Source organism: Strongylocentrotus purpuratus, unplaced genomic scaffold (assembly GCF_000002235.5).
Source record: "Strongylocentrotus purpuratus isolate Spur 01 unplaced genomic scaffold, Spur_5.0 spur5_scaffold_8, whole genome shotgun sequence".
In the NCBI taxonomy this organism is placed as follows: domain Eukaryota; kingdom Metazoa; phylum Echinodermata; class Echinoidea; order Camarodonta; family Strongylocentrotidae; genus Strongylocentrotus; species Strongylocentrotus purpuratus.
This window is the reverse complement of record NW_022145614.1, coordinates 31199840-31220568: the sequence shown is the minus strand read 5'-3', so window position 1 is coordinate 31220568 and position 20729 is coordinate 31199840. Positions and strand designations below refer to the sequence as shown.

General features: G+C 38.3%; 1 protein-coding gene across 1 annotated transcript; it reads right to left on the bottom strand.

Annotated features, from left to right (window-relative positions):
• Positions 1 to 4695: 4695 nt before the first annotated feature.
• LOC584071 (GPI ethanolamine phosphate transferase 3) lies at positions 4696 to 15412 on the bottom strand. Its single transcript, XM_030976187.1, has 7 exons — positions 14495 to 15412; positions 13185 to 13350; positions 12487 to 12687; positions 10403 to 11918; positions 9725 to 9921; positions 7640 to 7828; positions 4696 to 4928 (listed from the first exon to the last, which is right to left on the bottom strand). The coding sequence occupies exons 1-7, from the start codon at positions 15283 to 15285 to the stop codon at positions 4740 to 4742; spliced, it is 3249 nt and encodes a 1082-aa protein (XP_030832047.1). The 5' UTR covers positions 15286 to 15412; the 3' UTR covers positions 4696 to 4739.
• Between the last annotated feature and the right edge of the window lie 5317 nt (positions 15413 to 20729).

The window sequence follows — 20729 nt, the reverse complement described above, 5'->3', positions numbered from 1 at the left end:
GTGCGAGTTCACCGACAGGTGGAAGAGAGCTCCGAACTTGCGCTCCGGTTTCTCGGTTTATCATTTTCTTTGATTTTGTGTGTTCTCATACGTTTGATGAGGTCCGGCAAATTAGGGGAAGGTAGGGGAATTAAATAGGGGCAGTGTTTAGAATTAAAAGAAGAAGAAGAAGAAGAAGAAGAAGAAGAAGAAGAAGAAGAAGAAGAAGAAGAAGAAGAAGAAGAAGAAGAAGAAGAAGAAGAAGAAGAAGAAGAGGAAGAAGAAGAAGAAGAAGAAGAAGAAGAAGAAGAAGAAGAAGAAGAAGAAGAAGATAAGAAAATATAAGAAGAAGAAGAAGAAGGGGGGTAAGAGGACACTTTTTTTTTTTTTTTTTTTTTTTTTGGTCTCGAAATTTGAAAATTTGACATTTTGCTCCGTTTGGGGGGGGGGGGGGGGGGGGGGTAAGGTCGCCTTTTTCAGGTCAGCCATGGGAATATTTTTTTTTTTTTTTTTTTTTTTTTTTTGGTCTCGAAATTTGAAAATTTGACATTTTACTCCGTTTGGGGGGGGGGGGGGGGGGGGGGGTAAGGTCGCCTTTTTTTAGGTCAGCCATGGGAATAATTTTTTTTTTTTTTTTTTTTTTTTTTTTTTATCATTTAAAAAAACCAAAAAACAAACAAACAAAGGGGGGGGGGGGTTAAACTCCCAAACACCCCCCTGCGTACGCGCCTGACACTGCTGCCAGGGGCAAAATTAGAGGAATTATTTTCGTTTTCTTTAGCTTGTAAAAATAAGGCAGTTAAAATTTGTTGAATTTCATGACATCCCCCCCCCCCCTTGTCAAATATTTTATAAACTTGCGATCCGCTGTTATCAATTACTCATCTTGAATAAGGCCCGCCAGCTCTTGATCGATTTCCCCAAGGATAATATCCATTAGGAAAATTATCATCCTCTTATCAAATCATCCGAAAGATAATCAAAAATAGCTTAGGATGAATTAGGCCATGTAAAAAAAAATATACATGTTTAGCGTCCTCGCCCGCTTCCTTTTTGGGGGCCGCCTCATATTTTTTTTTTTTTTTTTTTTTAAATCATGAAAAACACTGTTAAAATGGATCTATTTCTGATTTCAAAATTTGTTTTTTTTTTAATGTCGGCGGCAAACTTGAAAAATAGCCCGACTGTCATGGAAAATGTACCAAGTGGCCATTTTGAAAGAAAGAAAAAAAAAAAAGGGCCTCATCCTTCCTATTTTTCGAAAAAACAGGACTTTGTCATCCCGATGGGTAATTATCATATTGGTAACAGAGGAATGGTCGGTTACTCCTTAGGATCATACATGTAGTTGTTTGTTTTTCAACATCTCATAACTTAATCTCTTAATTTATAGCACTCTTTTTTAATCCAATTTTTTTTTAAGTCAAAGAGTTTCAAACTGGGGAAAAAACTTATGGATTTAAAACAAAACAAGACTATCAAAAATACTTAACATTCTAGTCTAATGGATTAAAATTTTAACTCCAATACAAATTACTTTTGGCTGCATGTGCATGACGTGAAATGACGTCAATTTTTTAAAATTGTATATTCAGTTAAATGTTAATCTTAAAGGCTTGAAATACAAATATATTTCTAAGTCTTAAGAAGGAATTTAAAGGCAGGCTTTACCAGGGCTTTACTACTTCAGCTAGAAGGGATTAGACCACCCAGCGAGCCAGCACGGTCACTGTGACAGGTGGCTATCTCATTAACTCTGCTCTCATTTAACATAAGAAAAAGAGGATCATTGGGGACCAACATGCACCGATTGGGGAAGTTTTCTATATAGATGGAGCAAGTAGCTACAAGTAGGACAGTGTGCCTTTAAGTACAAGAAATTAAGAGAATATTTATGACTTTTTAGTTATTGATATGTGGTATTTTGTGGGGAATCAATGTTTGGGAGAGTGGATAGGGGATAGGTCTGTTTGTTATTAAATTGAAATATTGGAAGTTTATTTGGTGCCATGTTTTAACGGGGCGTTGCAAGAAAGTTGCGATTGATTGCATGTTGCAAAATTTGCAACTGATATTTGCAATCAATTGCAACTCAACTTTTTTGTAACATCCCACTAGTCTTCTAAATTTCCTAGCACTTTGTTAGGATTAAAGTTTTAACAATTAAATTAAGTTAACTAGATCTAGCTTTTATACTCCCCCTTCCCCCCTCTCTTACTAATGGGGCGTTGCAAGAAAGTTGAGATGCAATCAATTGCAAATTTGCCATTAATCGCAAGACACTGACTGGGGGGGGGGGGGGTTTGCAATTTCTTGCAACTTTCTTGCAACGCCCTATTAGTGTATTAAATCTAATAAAAGACTCCCATGTTAGTGAGGTAGCATTTACCAGGGAGAGAGAGGGAGATAGAGACATCTGTCTCTCTCCTCCTTTTCTCCCTTCCCTTTCTTTCTATCTCTCTCTCCCCCTTCCCCTCGCCTGTTTTCTCACTCACATTAAGTTGTAATGCAAAAAATCAAAATGCTCGTAAACAAATGGGATACAAGCGTCAAATGTAAACTGTTGTCTTACTTTATGTCTGCTCCAAAGTATTTGACTATTTGTATACATTTTTAAAAAGTATTATGTCAGTGGTTCATCAAACAATGTAAAATTCTTATATCATTATATCCCTTCATCATTTCAAAAAATTTAAGAATTAACAAATCATGCACATATTTGAAAAACCTCTCTATCACACACCCATATAATTGTCATATAACATTTCAGTGTCATAAGTAACTTCACATTTTTTAATGTACAGAGATATTTACATACAAATTTCCCTTTGTTTCGTCACCTTTGTTGATAATTACAGACTATCTATTCAATTTATACAGCATACATAATTCTAGCAAATAAACATTAGGTAATAGGACTGATGTAACAACCCAACAGGTAAAATATTTCCCAAAGATAAGATTTGTCAAATGGCAAGTTTGATATGGTGTTTTCAATTTCATAAGCAAACAAGAAAGAGATAGCATGGTAAATTATAATAACAAAAGTTGAAATACTCTTTTAACAGAATGATAATAATTTGTCTGAACTTTTAAGTATGATTTATAACCAAACTTCAATCAAATAAAGTGACTTTCATAAAATCAATGTAAAATAGTACCAAAACAATTTTGGTTGACATTTCAGGAAAGACAGTCAGCATGGGAAAACCCGTATAAAATCAAGCCTGTAATCTGTTTATAAACGGCACCTTTTAGTTGTAGCTACTTCTATTTCAATTTTCAGACAACATTTTGAAAGTAAGAACCTGAAAAGACAGGCAAGCTACCAGACATTTATTGCTGATAATTTGCTCTATGGCAGAGCATGTATAAAGGCTGTTTTGGCTTTGGACATGATTTTACCAAATTTGTTCTTTCAAACTGTGATATACAAATACAGTCTGAATGCACAATTTAAGTTTGTGTAATATAGATAGAAAGTCCCCTTTATGTTGCATAATTGAAGAAAATATGATAATGAAATAAACAAGTGAAAGCCTCGAACCATCATATTTAAAGACCTGATTTTACCATTTGCTCTTTGACGACCTTCACCTTTTCATACCTTCAAAAAGAAATGCTGCGGCTGCCCCAAGATTTCGAACTACACATAGCAGGGTTTTTTTCCTGAAGCAAAACAAAGATTTTTTAAAGGTACTTACTCCCTCCAGATGATATTACATAATCAATTTTACAAATGATATAAATAGTCAACGAGGGTCATAATATTGTGGGCAGGCTCACAAAGTATTAAAGGAAAGATACTACATTCAGGCCTGTATTTAGCACACCTGGCAGTCCCTGCACTGAAAAGGATGATGGTTACCCCTCTAACATAATCAAAGAGTCTAGCTATTGCATGAGCTTGACCTCACTTTGTGGAGAACAGCATTCTACTGTTACTTTCATCAAGAAATAACACCGGTACGTCTTTTCTCTTCATTTAACAGTTGAGACAGGCTAAAATATGAATGCAGTGCCCCCAGGGAGAACAGTATTAATACTGCTGAGGCTACCCTGGGTAAACAAGACATACTATCATTATTATTGTTACCGTAAACAGAGTCAACAGAGTCTGAATCTATTTCTTGAATATCCTATCATAAAGTTTGCTAGTAAATTAAGTGACATATCATGTTGATGGCCAAGTTTGACTACATCTGCTCATCTCTATATTGCATACTTAAAGTGACTCGGTAACATTGTTGAAGGTTGATGAAAAAATTGTGTAATTTTTATATAAATGTTACTTTTTATATTCCTTCTACTGTACTAACCCTCTAGGCCTCTAACATGAAAAAATCCTGACAAAATTATCAAACCACAGAGATATGTATGGTTTCCTTTGAAGGCGTCACTGTGCGACACCCTCTAACATTAAATTTTCCCAACCATTTTTTAATTTTCCCAACCGTTTTTCCATGAAAATAAGACAGACAGGCTATTACAAAATTTTCAACACTTAAATGTCTGGAATGGTATATAGAGCCAGTTCATTGCTTTGTGACAATTTACATTCACCTAAAATGTAATTAAATTGTAATAATATAGTTAGGAGAATAAAGGAATTGATCAGATCAGTTTTTCCCAATTTTTATCATTAATATTGGTCTGTTTTCACTCAAACTTCAGATTATCTTTAATTGTACATCTAGCATTGAGGTATAGATCTACGTTAGCAACATTTTATTTCATCTGAACAATGTTACCAAGTCCCTTTAAGATGGGATTCTGTTAATCCACCCTGCCAGACATCTCTGCATGTAGGCAAAGAAGAGGAATGTGATGAGGACGGTTGGGACGGTGACACCAAAGGCCACGCCCTGGAAGATAAACCTTGGAGCAAAGACATTCCAGGCCATCAGATGACGACGAAGGACCGCTGCTGCCACCATGGTACCTACAAGCTGGGTCCATCAACGAGAGAGAGAGAGAGAGAGAGAGAGAGAGAGAGAGAGAGAGAGAGAGAGAGAAGGAATAAAATGTACATTGTTGATGGAAAAAGTATAAGTATTGTACAGAAAAGTATTAATATCAGTATGCTTCATTATAATGATGGAATTAGGGAATATGACATTAGCACTTCGGTACTCTATACTCTAACACAGTGTTAGCAACCTTGTGTTAGCAACCTTGTGTTAGCAACCTTGTGGCTCCAAACAGATGACATTTGTTTGGTCTCTGTAGAACACCAGAGTAGTCGTCACTCCATTCAGAAAACCATGGACTGTCAAAACACAGCTGCTTGTATGTCGACAGGAAGTGACCTGATCTTGTTGACATTCCATTGTTCTACTATTCAACACTACCATACAGTGCATTAGTGAAAACCCTTCTAGTTGAGTAATTGTGTAAATGGTGATTATCCTAGAAGAGTAATGCCTGGGTCAGAGGTAATGATCCCCGAGATAACTGTTGTGGTAGTTCTTTCTCATATCTCTAATACACATAGAAAAAAATTTGTGGCACTGTTCTTACCTATCACCTTAATCTGCAAACATGAACATTTAGTTGTTTACCGGTATGTTGTCAAATATATATTTTGTATATCTGTTCGCCCACATGCTTGGATTGCCTTGCCAAAAATTTCCCCAATTTCAATTTTTTTGTACTTTCTGTGGTCCCTCTTAGCATTCCTTTTTCCCCTTTTTTGTTGTTGTTGGTGAAAAGTGGTTGTATCTACCTAACCTAAATATCTATCTATTTATGATAACTTAGTGTGGTTAAGGTATCCATTATCATTATCTGTCAATGTAACATAGTTAGACACAACTTGTAATCAGAGACAGCATAAAGACATGCTACAATCAAGATTTACACCATCTGTCCAAATCCAAAAACTAACCATGTGTCACTGGTTGGTTCTATGACATATGAAACTGATCAGGAGAATGATTGTAGTCAAATAGGGTGTCTTTGTAATCTTATGTTCCATTGGTGTTGATTCATAGTGATGTTAGGGTTGGATTTTCATTGGAACATTGGGATGTAGGCCCAGGAGGGCATAGGGCACACTCGGGACTCAATTCACCTACTTCAGTTACACACAACCCTGGGGCTAAGATCACATTTAGCAAAAGAAAATGTAGACCTCAGACAACTTCCTTTGTTAAACCTGATTTTAAACAAAAGCTTAAAGCCTGTCTGCACTAGTTTGGCCAGGATGGATTAGTCCTCTCTGCCGTGGTCACTGACAGTTGGTTATCTCATCATATCAGCTCTCAATTTACTTAAGAACTAGATGGAATTTTGACTGCGCGCAGTCGAAAATGATGCCTCCGCCATAGAGCAATTTAAACAAGTTTGGAGTTTAAATCTCCAGTGGTTCTTGAGATATCATGATAACAATCTCAATGTATGGAATTTCATAAGTTGACCTCTGTGACCCTTGACCTTTGACCTACGTGCTCCAAAATCTAATCAGATTGTCTTCCTATGGTGATACACACTATCATTAAGTTTGAAGTTTAAATCTCCAGTGGTTCTTGAGATATTATGATATGGTGATACATACTATCATTAAGTTTGAAGTGAAAATTCTCCAGTGGTTCTTGAGATATCGCGATAACGATCTCAATGTATGGAATTTCATAAGTTGACCTCTGTGACCCTTGACCTTTGACCTACGTGCTCCAAAATCTAATCAGATTGTCTTCCTATGGTGATACACACTATCATTAAGTTTGAAGTTTAAATCTCCAGTGGTTCTTGAGATATTATGATAACAATCTCAATGTATGGAATTTCATAAGTTGACCTCTGTGACCCTTGACCTTTGACCTACGTGCTCAAAATCTAATCAGATCGTCTTCCTATGGTGATACATACTATCCTTAAGTTTGAAGTTTTTACATCTCCAATGGTTCTTGAGATATCATGATAACAATCTCAATGTATGGAATTTCATAAGTTGACCTCTATGACCCTTGACCTTTGACCTACGTGCTCCAAAATGTAATCAGATTGTTTTCCTATAGTGATACACACTACCACTAAGTTTGAAGTTTAAATCTCCAGTGGTTCTTGAGATATCATGATAACAATCTCAATGTATGGAATTTCATAAGTTGACCTCTGTGACCTGTAACCTTTGACATACGTGCTCCAAAATCTAATCAGATCGTCTTCCTATGGTGATACATACTATCCTTAAGTTTGAAGTTTAAATCTCAAATGGTTCTTGAGATATCGCGCTAACAAACTCAATACAAGGAATTTCATAAGTTGACCTCTGTGACCTGTGACCTTTGACCTACGTACTCCAAAATCTAATCAGATCGTCTTCCTATGGTGATAAATACTATTCCCGAGTCTTAAGTTTAAATCTTAAATGGTTCTTGAGATATTGTGATAACGGTCAAACGGGACGGATGTACGGACGGACGTACGGACGGACAACCCGAAAACATGATGCCTCCGGCACCACCTTCGGTGGCGGAGGCATAAAAAGGGGATCATGGGGACCAACAAGTACCGCTTAGGCATTTTTTTGCTATATAGAGGGCGCAAGTAGATACAAGTAGTGCAGACAGGCTTTAAGCCCAGCACAAGGTTTATATTTTAGTAAAATATTGGCCATGAGTTCACACGTATTTGATGGTAGAATGCTCATACTTACATCACAAGCCTGGAAGACTAGGAACATGGTACAGATCTGAAAGAGCGCCCTCATAGCTTGATCTGAGTTAGTATGAAGGTTGAGTTCACCCTGCTGCTCATCCTCCTGGATCACCTTGTTTCCTGTCACCCAGAGACCACGAGTGAAGGGCCAGATCAGGATCAGGGGAAGCATAGCAGCAAAGAAAATCTGCAAAAAGGATAAAAATAGAGAATGTAAAAGAAAATTGTAGATTAAGACATTTTACCATAGGTACACCACATATTGGTCGGGCTATTGTTAGGGCTCACACGGAAGGAACCGTGTAAGCCCTTATATTATCCTTTATTTTCTTATTACTCCTTAACCATCTACCTTTAAATTTCCAGGTACATTTTTTAAAGGTTGACTTTGATACATTCTAGCTACACACATTCTTTTTCTTCAGGTGATTGGTATTCTTTAAGGCATTTTAGAACAGGAAGTGAACACCTGGGACCCGTTTCAGAAAGCCTTTTTTCAATGAAAAATGACAAAAATCAGTGACAAATCTGCTGATAATTAATCAGAAGCAAGGATTTCTCACTGATGACAAGTTTTGTGAAATGGGGCCCAGGTCTAAATTGTTGTGAAATTTAAGCTTTTCCTGCTGTTTCATCATTGCGCAACACACATTTCCTGTTAACCAAAGACTGTGGATGAAGGGCTACACTAGGATCAGAGGAAGCATGGCTGTGAAGAAGAGCTACTTCAGAAAAAAAAAGGAATTAACTATTCACCTTTTTTTTTTCATCAAGTGTAAACTGGGGGTGTTTCACAAGGATTCTAAGTTGAACTTATCTTTAAGTTGGACTTAAATATTATGAAGAGCCATTTGTAGCCTTAGAATAAAATATATTCAAAAGTAAAAATTCAAGTAATTTAAATCATTCATATTTTCTATTATCAAGAGCATACAATCTCCTTGATAATAGAAAATATGAATGATTTAAATCCAACATTTTATGCCTTTTAAAATAATGTTTAAAAAATATTTTCAAAGATGCTGACGGCTTTCCATAAGTAGTCTAGTGCTGTAGCCGAACCGCCGAACCGAACGGAAGTTCGCCGAACATGGCACTTCCGAACCGAACCGAATCGAACTGAACCGAACGCAAAGGCCTGGTTCGGATGTTCGGCAGAAAAATGAAAACGTTTTTGCAAGCTAATAAACTTGTCATTTTGTACCTAATTTTTATGTCATGATTGCTCATTTTATATTTACTTTTTTCCCATTTTTCGCCTTTGTGATTTATGCCTATCCAGTGGTGGGCGCGACTTCATTGGCGCCATTTAAATCCCAAATCCTGACCACGCTACGTCGCGATCGCAAGCCATAAACAAGAATACATGTGCGTTATCAAAACAAGTTCAGCTGAAAGTAAACCCATTCAATAAAAAAATAATATTTTAATTGTAACAATATCGGACAAATTTTACAATATAAATAATGAAATAAATATATATTATAGTATGGTATTTATTTATTAAGGAAAAATAGGGATTTTATATTTTTCCTATTAAAAATAAAAACTTATAAAAAACAGTTATTGACGAGCCTGCATGAGTCTCTATTCAAGATGGCAGCTTTCATGACTCTAACATTAGACAACAACCGTCTCGGAAAATCTTTAAAAAATATCATTTATTGACAAATAGAAAACATGATTCTTTTAAAATTGAAAATAAAACACGATTCAAGACGGAAATACGAATGTAAGTAGTATTTTTCTTCACAAATAATTACGTTTAGAGCAGTTTCATAATGTGAAATTCGTGCTGGTCGGAAGCAGTGTGCAGAAGTCCTCCGTGCTGGTCGAGCCCGGCAGGCCGGCCGGCCCGCCCAGTGCCGACCGCCGTGGCTTGCTATTATATTACCGAACCCCAAACCGAACCAAGTTCGGGTGAAAAATTGCCGAACTCTGCCGAACCGAACCGAACACGAACATAGCGTCTGACTTACAGCACTATCCATAAGTTTTAAGTCAAACTTAGAGATAAGTTAAACTTAGGATCTTTGTGAAACACCCCCCTGTTATTAATAAAATAGGAGCAAGAATACCTTACCTGTGAGCCAAAGGTATTGAGACTAACTAATGCAGCTGGGATGAAGTATAGGTAACGAGGGAAGTCTCCATTAAATCCGATGAAAGCTGAATCAAACTTGATAGCAGTGAATGTTGCCTGGTGACCAGTAGCAAAGAAGTACTGTGAGGCCATGAGAGACCACACACCTACTACATACCATGGCACTATGTAGAATCCTGGACAATTTGGGATGAGATGAGATTTTTTTTAAAGGTGAAAGAAATCAACCATGCACCATATTGTACTAGTCCTTTCATTCTAAATTGACTTAAATTTTGTGTTGATTTACAGGAAATATTCCTATAAGAAGGAATTACTTTAAATTTGATAGAATGTTTAAAAATCATACAACACAATTTTGTTGGAAAGGTATCATGTATAATGTTATTTCTAATTGCTCTGTAAAACAGCAAAGAGTTTATGACATAACAACAGGTACTGATTACATCCTCAACAGGTACAATAAAACATACTAAATACTTATACTTCTAAAACAGAGGAATAATCTTCATTTCACAAACATGAATATAGAAGTTTTTGTGTCTATTTTGCAAATTAGAAGTAAAGCAACCAGACTTCTTCTTTTTGATGTAGCTTATTCAAGATTGGACAACAATTTAATTTGTTTGGCTGACCCTGTACATGGCGTTTACTCACCCATTTTGTATAATTCTGGCATGGCTCTCAAGGCTGTCAATTGTTTTCTCCTTGTAGCAGAATAAATCTCCAAGAAAAGAACTGCCTCAACCACCATGAGGAACACAGAGGTAGCCATCCCATCAGCATTCAAAAGAGAAAGTAAGAGAACCATCGAGACGAGAATATGCAAGTAAGTGGCACTGAAGACTGTTCCGAGTCCATACACCAATGGAGGTTGTTCCTCAGAGTCTGCGCCATCAGAATCAAGGATTTCTTGTGCAGATTTTGGGGGTCTCTTCACAATCAGAAGGTTTAGAGGAAATGCCCACTGCAAGATGGCGGCCACCGCGATCATGACGTAGGCGATCTGAGGGAACACTACTTGTTGCCATTCTGGAGAATGTTCTCGAAGCTTCTCAGGAAGCGCCTGTTGTCCCCAGAACATACAGATGCAGACACTAGCCAGCGGGATTGCATAGCGAATGGAGTACACCTGACCAGACAGGTCACTCAGGTTACCTTGTTGTGACAGGTGGTAGATGAGGACAGATGGAAGAGCGGCAATGGAAGCAATGGAGAGTAGGAATCTGTAGCTCCGTAAATTGGACTGTTCTGAAGGTATCAGAGACAAGGGTTGCATGAAAATGGACGGAGTGCACCAATACTGCTCTTCACGACAGGAGACAAACAGACTGCTACATCTTACACACACTAAAGCTGCGAGTCCAAGCACGACCATCCACATAGCTGGACTCGATATAAACTTTTTCAATTTGAAGCTCCCCTTCACATATCCATGCTCTTTGTCAGAATAAAATGACTTGTAGTTTTGAAGTGAAAACACTAACACATAAAATGTTATCACTGATTTTACAAAGAACACTATTGCTCGTCCCTCGTTGATCACATGACTGTCTGATGTCATGAAAGCACTGTGTAAAAATATCGGTGACATTACTAAAATAGACTGAAAAACAGAAGTAATAGTTAAAGACCCCAATAACCTAGATATGCTGACATTGGATACCTCCGAGAAAAGATGAAGCACCATGACAAGAATAGATGTGAAGCATGGGATGAAGATCAAACTAGTGGCTGGTGACAGCATGGTACTCTGTGAGAGCAAGAAGCCAGCACCAGTAGAGCACATTGCCCATGTGACCAGCTGCTTGGTGAGTCCTTGCAGAAGATCATCCATCTTTTCTGGCTCGGTATAATGCTGTAAGGTGACGATCACCACAGCCATGATGATTGTCAGTATCACAAGACCAAGACCTTGGTAGACATAGACCATCTCGAACTTGGCCCAGACACTGCGGCACATCTCCTTCACTCCTAGGATGTAGTCCCTGAAGCGCTCTTCCAGATCAAGCAGAGACTCCTCTGTGACCTCTGACATTGTATCAGCATCCATGAGAGCTTCCAAGCGGTTCATCTGGCCTTCAGCTTTCTGATAGAGAGCTTCTAGTTCAGAATAGACTTCAGCAGGGAAATCCCCAGCTACTTCTTTGTAGGTCGTGATGTAACGATGAATCTGAATAAAGAAAACAAGTATGATTGATTGACTCTTTTCAGTAATGGGATATTGCAAAAACTTATATTCATGTACCTTAAGAGTTGTAAGAATACACCCTTAGGTGACAGGGAAAAACCGGTGTTACATCACTTAAAGCAGCTAGAAGAATAAATGCATTGTCTCAAACTTTGTTTCGCATTTCAGTTCACATAGCCCTCATAATAGTTGAAATGGAGGAACTATTTGGATTTTTAGAATAGAGATGCAAAATCCTGGAAATTATGAATACAGCAGTGTACCATAACTTCATTACCCTGCCTGTAATCTAACATCAGTTTTACATAATTTGTCTACCCTAATATATATAGTTTGCAGCAGCTGGCATGATATTATGATGACTGGAATCGAAACATCTTTGATGCTTGCTATAAATGGTTTTTAATAATCATATTTTGAACTCGATAACAGAGGTCAATAAAAATTAATTTAATATCATGTTCACAGAGTAAGCCCAGGAGACTTAGGAGAACATTGTGCAAACAAAAAGATGGAATACGAAATGGAAATGTTATAGGTACAGACCTACCTGTTTGGCATTGGTTCTGGATGCAACTAATCTGTGATTAATTTGCTGCCAGTTGTCCTTTGAGCCGAGTGCTTCAGATGGAGGGGCAAGTGTAAAGAGAGGAGAAATGATGGCTCCCAGATTGGAGAATGGAATTGAGATACCCAGCAGGAGAGAGAGGGTTGGGACAAAGTCAATCTGAGACACAACATCTGGTATCCTCTGTGAATGAGAAAATATGAAGTTTTATCAATATATTCCTCCATTGTTTTGGAGGTAACTTTAGAAATTGCTTTAACCAGACATGTTTGATGGTTTGAGATGGTACAGAAACTCTGTCAGTATGTAATCAGATGATAAAAACATAACAATAGGCTAATGAAGATCCTTTAGTGGTACATCCCACTAAAGAATTTTATTGTTTGACTTCAAGTTCGAAATAAAATCAGCAAATAATTCACACTCATAAAGAGGGGAGGGGGGGGGGGGCACATTTGTGGGAAGGCATACTGTATAGGCTCTACCAATGGAAATATCTAAAGCAAAACTCAATTATTGAAGACAATAAGAATTGAAACTCGACATTGTCTGCTGAAAGTTAATTTTGAGGACCTTATATTTTGAATAAAGGCAGCATAAAATTAGTTAAACTTGTTTGGCAGTACATGCAAGAAGAAACAAAAATCACTAAAAATTACCAAGAAGCAATGTCTACCTACCTTTGCCCTGATATCACTTCTAGCAATGATCATTTTGGGGCTGTATATGAACAGTGCTGTAGAGATTTCTTCCTGACTGTCCCCTCCGTGATCTCCTGATCTCGTCATTCCATGATCACCAAGAACAAACAAGATGGTGTCTTTATCCAAGCTCTGCATTACAGACCTGTTTTCAAATATGATAAGAAAACCTTTAAATTACAGATGGATTAGGGATTTATGTAATTTGTTTTGGAATGCTCACTAAAATCTCCAACTTCTTCATAGCTTAAAGAGAAAGTTGAGTTCTGGGAAGAGGTGAAAAATAATTTGTGAGCGTTATCATTCTTATTATGCAAGTGTGGAAGAACATCAGATAAGACAATGTTCCCTGAAAAGCATGGCTCTTCAAATGCCTTCATATTCTAAATATGTCATGTACATCGTAAAACTCGGGGGGTAGGTTTTTTACGCCACGTGTTCGTGTAGTCCCATATACATCTTTCTGTGTACAGTGTTTGTAACTTTACCAAGACTTGGCCAATTTCTTATCATTTTGATGATTCCAGAACCTTGCAATACACACAAATTCTTATATGCTAGATGATCAACCTTCTCTGATCGATTCCACACCGTTTCTTTCACAATGAAATCGCATGACCAGAACTCAACTTCATCTTTAATGACACATTCTACATCTTTCTTTTTTGTTACAAGTACAGGCCACCTTCGGGTGTATTCTCATACTGCTTAAGGTGCTGTGAAGGTGTATACACTGTACATAGTGTCTCAATAAAAAAATTAAATAATGTGATTTCAGACTTGGCTCTCTGTCTTATATAGTTGAGGTTATATAAAGTGTGTATTAAATTTGTAAGTAACCGCAAATTTGTGATTGATGAAAGGCATGAGATTTATTCAGATTAATTACTAGTACAGTGTATACTACTTTTTCAAAGGTGGGACTTTAATATCTTTGAACTATGCTCCTTTGTTTCAAATTTCACCCGTAATCAAACATACAGTTTAATCTACATTTTGATTATATTAAATTACCTTAAAAGCTTAATTATTTCAGTTTCACAATCTGTCCAATTATTCACACTAGATTGGTTTACTAAGTTACAATAGCACCAACTGTATGCATACAAGCAATTTATGTGGTCATTGCAGCATCTCACAAAACCATCAAAAGTACAAGTTCGCCAACTTCACAATGAAACGAGTACACCTGTATATTAATCTTGGCAAGCATTTCAATGGGATTTCAGTGAACTTCTATCTATGATGGTTTCGTGAAACGATGCCCACATCTCCAACTATGATCTTACTTAATCACAGAGTTTATCTGAGTCAACTTCTTTCCCATCGAAGGATGGTACGGACCAAGAGAATGGCCGCAATGATCCACCCCCAAGAAATGAGCAATCACTACATCCCAATCTTTCTTTCTAATTTCTGGCAGAAGTTTTGTCAGAATTCCCTCATCCACGGAGTGCAAGTCCTTCACATTGAATGACGGAAAGGGAAATGCTTTATTGAACTTATTATTGAAAAGGCTCGTCCATGTATCATCTCCCATGAACGTAACCCGCTTTCCTGCTTGCACAAATTGATCAACGATGTTGTCTTCTGAGATTTCAAAGCTCGCAAAGTTCTGCCCAGCATCTACAAATGTTGGAAGGCTTCCAGTTATGAGCCCTTTCAATCGCTGTAAAGTTGTGGTGGGAGGGTCAGCCAGCGCCTTAAACAAGACAGATTGTTCCGGATAGTTTGTAACCGTTTCGTGGATTATTGGCAATTTATTTTGAAAAGGAGCAGCTTCTGTTGATGGGAGGCTCTTGTTAAAAACTGCAAAATCGTATCTCAATGCATCAACTAGCATTACCACAGCTCTTTTGAATCGGACTTGGTGCGTGCACTCTGCAGCTGATTTACCCTTATCACTGCCATGCCGCACGCCCGTTGCTCCGGCGGGGTTTGCACACACATTTTCGCTCCTTTCAGCAATCTCGATTCGAGTCAAAAGGAAGCCCTTCGTGAAAAGATATATTCCTCCAAAATACAACAATGAAAGCCAAATAAGCACGATGAAAAGTGTCCTAGTAGTTGCCATGATCATATAATTTTCTCCTCATGGATTTAGGCACAGAAACTCCCATTTGTATCAGGATCTCTGGCAGTAAGTATTTTCTTCCGCTGATCAGCAGAACATGTGAATGACCTTTGACCGGGAAAAAAAATTAACAAGTATCTTGATTAGTCTCGATCTCCAGAAAGCAATATACTAATAATATACTAATTTAGTAATTTTATACATAGATTTAACTTTTTACTATAATTGGTACCATAATAAATTTAATTCTTCTCATAACACGACGGGGCATTTTTTCCCCTTCATATTTCTTACGATTCAAAGGCCTACTAATATTGTCGAAGATCGACGTTAGTGCATTTAATAAAACAAAAATGAACTTGCGTTATAAATAAAAGATTTTCCTATATGCCCACCTGGAGTGGCTGTGCCATTGGTTGCCAGTCCATGCATACGACATAAGCCAAGGGCTAAATGAAAGTAATATGAATGATATCAACGAGTATCAATGAGTTGAAAAGTCAATACGTTAGTCCAACTCACAATTTTGGATTTACAATATCAACTAGAGATTAATTGATTCAATAAACACAGTGATCAAAATCTTTGTTTTATATGTTCATTTGCCAGGGGGTGGGGGCCGGGTCCATCGCCCCCCCCCCCTACCCGCCATGTGGATCCGCGCCTGACCAGCACCATCATCGGTGGCCCGCAGTATCATTTTACTATCACGGTACTGAAAAAACAAAATCAATCTGTCACCTTCCCCGTTCTGATTTTATTCTTGGAAACGATGAATCCACTCAGTGCATCGTGGATTGAATAAGATCACACCAAGTGGCGAATCCAGGGGGGGGGGGGTGGAGGCCATGCCAGCACACCCTTTTTCAACAATCACTGTAAGCCGGGCCCCCACCCCAGGCAAAAAAAGAAGTAACATTTCTTTTTTCGCTCAAGGGGGAGGGAGGTGTATTGAGTAAAAAAATAAATTGTGCTCATCCCCCCACGCCCGCTTCACATATTCGCCTCTAAATATTTTCTCATGAATTGCCCCCCCCCCCCCTGGACCACCACCCTCGCCGGCTGGATCCGCCCCTGAACCTACCATAAATCCATGTATGAAAGCAAAATTTTCGGGGAAAATGTATGCGTCCATTCCGTATAGGATCGCTCTACCTTTCTGCAATAGCGCCATCTCAACATAATCTCACTTTATGTTTTGGTATGTCAGTAAAAAAAAAAAGTTCAGCCATATACAAGTGAGAAATTTGATAAGCCTATTTATCATAATTCAAGTTATTTGGCATCATTAAAAAAAAATCAAATACAAAATAACAGAATACATAATAAGCCAGTAGCCTATACCTCTAAGAAGCCAATGTGCTTGTAAAAATATGAAATACATTTACAAAAGAAATAAAATTTCAAGATATAAATATATTTATATATATAAAAAAAAAAAAGTATATATACCATCAACTATGTACATCAGGTATCCACCTCATAATAATGCACACGGCACGGGCCCACAAACACACCTATGAAAATCAATACAAAGAAAGGGAAGAAAAACGAGAAGACAGCCTGCCTATACCCAATCAATGATGCCTTCTTGCTTAAATATGGAACGTTTGATTTGTTCTAAAGCGAGATATGGAGCTAGATTTAAGTTAATTATGAATTGAGTTTCAATTCGTGTACATCTGTAAAGCGAATAGAATGAGCTATTATGGTCAGGCGGTTAATTAAACATGAAAGTAAGCAATCCTGATGTGGGGTGGGGGGGGGGGGGGCTTTTTATACTTGATACTTATGGATTCTTTTGAACCCTCTATATTAATTTCTACATACCTCAGTCACACCGACAAAACTTACTCTAGACCGACAGCAGACCGATTAAACATTATACCCAGCGCTCAAAATACACGGGGGCGGTGGGCGATTCGCCCCCGTGAGCTATATAACCGTCCCCGTCAGGGGGGGGGGGGGGGGGGGGGGGGGGGGGGGGGTAAGCGGACACTTTTTTTTTTTTTTGGTCTCGACATATTTCTTCGTTGGGGGGGGGGGGGGGGGGTAAGGTCACCTTTTTTAGGTCAGCCGTGGGCATATTTTTTTATATTTTTTTTTTATAATTAAAAAAAAAAAAAAAAACCAAAGGGGAGGGGGGGGGGGGTTTAGCTTTTTTTAGGGGGGTTTACACACATAAAAAATACCAAAGGGGGGGGGGGGGGGTTGAACCCCCAAACCCCCCCCCCCCCTGCGTACGCCCCTGATACAGTAAATATATCATACCGAAAAAATTTGCAGGGGGTGCTATGCCCCCCCTGGAAAAATTCCGGGGGTGCTGCAGCACCCCCAGCACCCCCGCTTCCCAGGGCCATGATGGTCATGGAGAAGTTTTTTGTTGTGAAAGCGTAAACCCGCTGAAATCTGGTGATTTCAAATGACCAGCAAATAATGAACCTCGACCAGTAAATTAATATTAGGGACTTTTAGATTTGCACGATGAGAACATGGACTGCAACGTGTGACCTCATTATAAGGCACTGCCAGTGCTTAAAAGGACGTCACATGTGACTGCCAGTGCCTAATAAAAGGACGTGACACGTCCGCGTCCACGTCCACGTCCACGCAAATCTAAAAGTCCCTATTGAGAAGAAGAAGAAGACCAAGATGTCGTGGAATGATATGGTAACCTGGGCAGATCTACGGGGGGGGGGGGGGTAGGGGGTTTAACCAACCTCTTTGGGCTCCTTGGGCTGCCAAGTGAAAATGTGATGTGCATATAGAAAAAACGCCATAAATAGATCGAGACACACAGTAAGATGTTAGTAGATGCCAGGAAAACAATACGGGGGTTCAAAATAGCAACAAAAAAAAGCTCGTGGACGATGCTTCGCATGTAAGTAGATGCCAGGAAAACATCACTTACGGGGGTCCAAAATCAGGGGCGGATCCAGCCGGCGGCAAGAGGGGGGGGGGGCCCAAATCTTGAGAAAATATTTAGCGGCGAATCGGCGCCAATGAGCGGAGGGGGCGGGGGGCTAGATAAATGCACATAATATATATATATTTTTTTTTTGGGGGGGGTCCAGTTTTTGGGGAACATTTTTGCGCCGACTCAGTCGGCCGGTAAATATTAAAGCGGGGGAGGGGGGATGCTGGAGAGGAGGACCACTAATTTATTTCATTTTGTTCAGGAGGGGAGGTGAAGTGCCGTTTTAGCATGACTTTCTTTTTAACTCTTACTTTCACCTATCTCAGATAACCCTAAGTTTTTGGTTGCTGCTTTATGTAGTTGATAATGCATGATTGAAATAAAGAGAGATAGAGAGAGAGAGAGAACCACCATCATTTTGCAATGGATCAGGGTTTGTGTAATGTACATTTGAAAACATTTCTTAGCGTCTCAACCCTAACAAAAATAGCGAAACTATTTTTGAGGAAAAGCATTATACTGAACTGAATAAAGAATAATATATTGGCTCATACTAATACTGATAGATTAGGTCAGATTAGGAGAAGTGTATTTTACATTGAATGGAACGTCTCAACTCAGTAAGCATGGCTGAGATTTGTAAAAGTACTGTTGTTTTTACAAAGAAGATTCGGGTGAATAGCAGTGCTTATTCAAAAAACAATCCTTGCATCAATTTGAATCACAGTCATTTTTTGTCGCTTAATTCCTTTTAATGACTTTGTTTTCTTTCTCGTTTGCAAGGGGTGAAGAAGATATTTCACGTTAAAGACATCATAAAGATCAGTGTTGTATGCGTATTATATACACAGGCCCCGCGGAACGTTTATCAAAGTGGGGGCTAAAGTATTTACGATCAGGTAGTGAGCGTAAATTGGTGGGGGGTTCAGGGGTTTTAGGCATTTAATAACGGTCAGAGAAGCACAAATATTTTGATGTCGCATTTGTGTCACTGGCAGGTAAGGGGGCGTTTTTATTTTATTTCTTAAGGTAAAATTTACGTTACTATCCTATTTTTTACCGGTTTGGGAGGCTAGGAGGGGGGGGGGGGCGGCCGGTAGAATCGGCCCGTGGATCCGCGCCTGTCCAAGATAGCACACACACAAAATCGCCTCGCCGCTACGCGGCTCAGTAAAGAAAGAATGTAAATGTTGCTCCCAATAATGAGGAGGAAATAATGTGCAGAACGGGAAGAAATCGAGAGAATGTCATCACAGAATGAAAGTCAGTAACAGCTATGTAGCTTGTAAATTTGTAAGAGGGGAAATGCTGATTAAAATGATAATGATGAAATAGCAAATAATTGAGGAGTATCATAGGTACCAATTCAATGGATATTTGTATAAAAAAAGAGCCCCCGTCAGTACTAAAAGAGCCCCCGTGAGGACGCTCACGGGGGCTCTTTTTTTGGGGGGGGGGGGGGGGGGGAAGAGCCCCGTGGACAAAAAAATTATTCGAGCCCTGATTATACCCTCAATCATAAAAATAATAGTACTCAATAGAATGGTGCTTACTAATAGATATAAAGCGCTTTCCATCGAAGTCTCTAATCGCGCTATAAGAACAAAATACAATGACAAACCTACAAATTAGAATACACAATATTATGAAATATACATCAAACAGTGTGAACAAAATACGTTAATCATCAAAAGCAATCACAAAAAGTCAGTAGGTTTTTCGAATTGAACTTAAATTGACAGGTTTACTTATCTCCATTACTGTCCGGGCCGTTTAAAAAAAGTGAAGATACTGGGTGCATTATAACTAGATCTTCATTTAAACTATTCCAGGGTTTTCATTCATAGAGATGGATATGTTGCGCTTTATGAAAATTGTTATTGTTATTTGAAAAAAAAACTTTCTCAGTGATATACCTCGGAATATAAAGTTGTTTGCTGTATGACCTCTGGTTGGCACCTGGCACAACCGTGAGACAAAAGTACATTATTAAAATGACCTCGCCGAAGCATATGGCGTTATATATTAACTGAATATCAGAAATATCCAGACAAAGTAGAAAATAACTGCGGTAAAGAAGTAATACTTTCTTTTAAAGTTAGCTTGCAGTTTTTCATCATTCTGTAAATCAAAGAAATGAATGAAGAAAATATCTAGAGGTAGATATTCTGTTTGTGTTGCAAAAGGCTTTGGGTGTAATCTACGGCAACTTACGCGAATGTATTTCCATTTCTGTACTCTACGAACAAAACATTGTACCACGTGTATTTGCCTTGGAATTTTGGCTGGTAATGTATTTGCTTTGTGACGTATGTACCGGTATGTAGATTAATCCAATGATCCCGCCTTTAGTAGTAATGGACGAATCCATTATATTATGAGGGTGAATATTGTAAACATAGGATAGTGTTTTACAATTAAAATTTACTACGGATAAACAAAAAGGAGATATTTTTATATATCGATGTAACATATGATATATGAAGTTAACAAATATTGAAAATTCGACTATTAAAGCAAGAAAGAAAATAAA

What these genes read in the sequence shown, in the direction of transcription:
- LOC584071 (XM_030976187.1), bottom strand. Translation starts at nt 15,285, where the DNA reads ATGATCATGGCAACTACTAGGACACTTTTCATCGTGCTTATTTGGCTT. An exon ending in CAGATAAACTCTGTGATTAA is followed by an intron (nt 13,351 to 14,494) that starts GTAAGATCATAG and finishes ATTTGAAAACAG; the next exon opens with GTCTGTAATGCAGAGCTTGG. An exon ending in CCAGAACCAATGCCAAACAG is followed by an intron (nt 11,919 to 12,486) that starts GTAGGTCTGTAC and finishes TTCTTTATTCAG; the next exon opens with ATTCATCGTTACATCACGAC.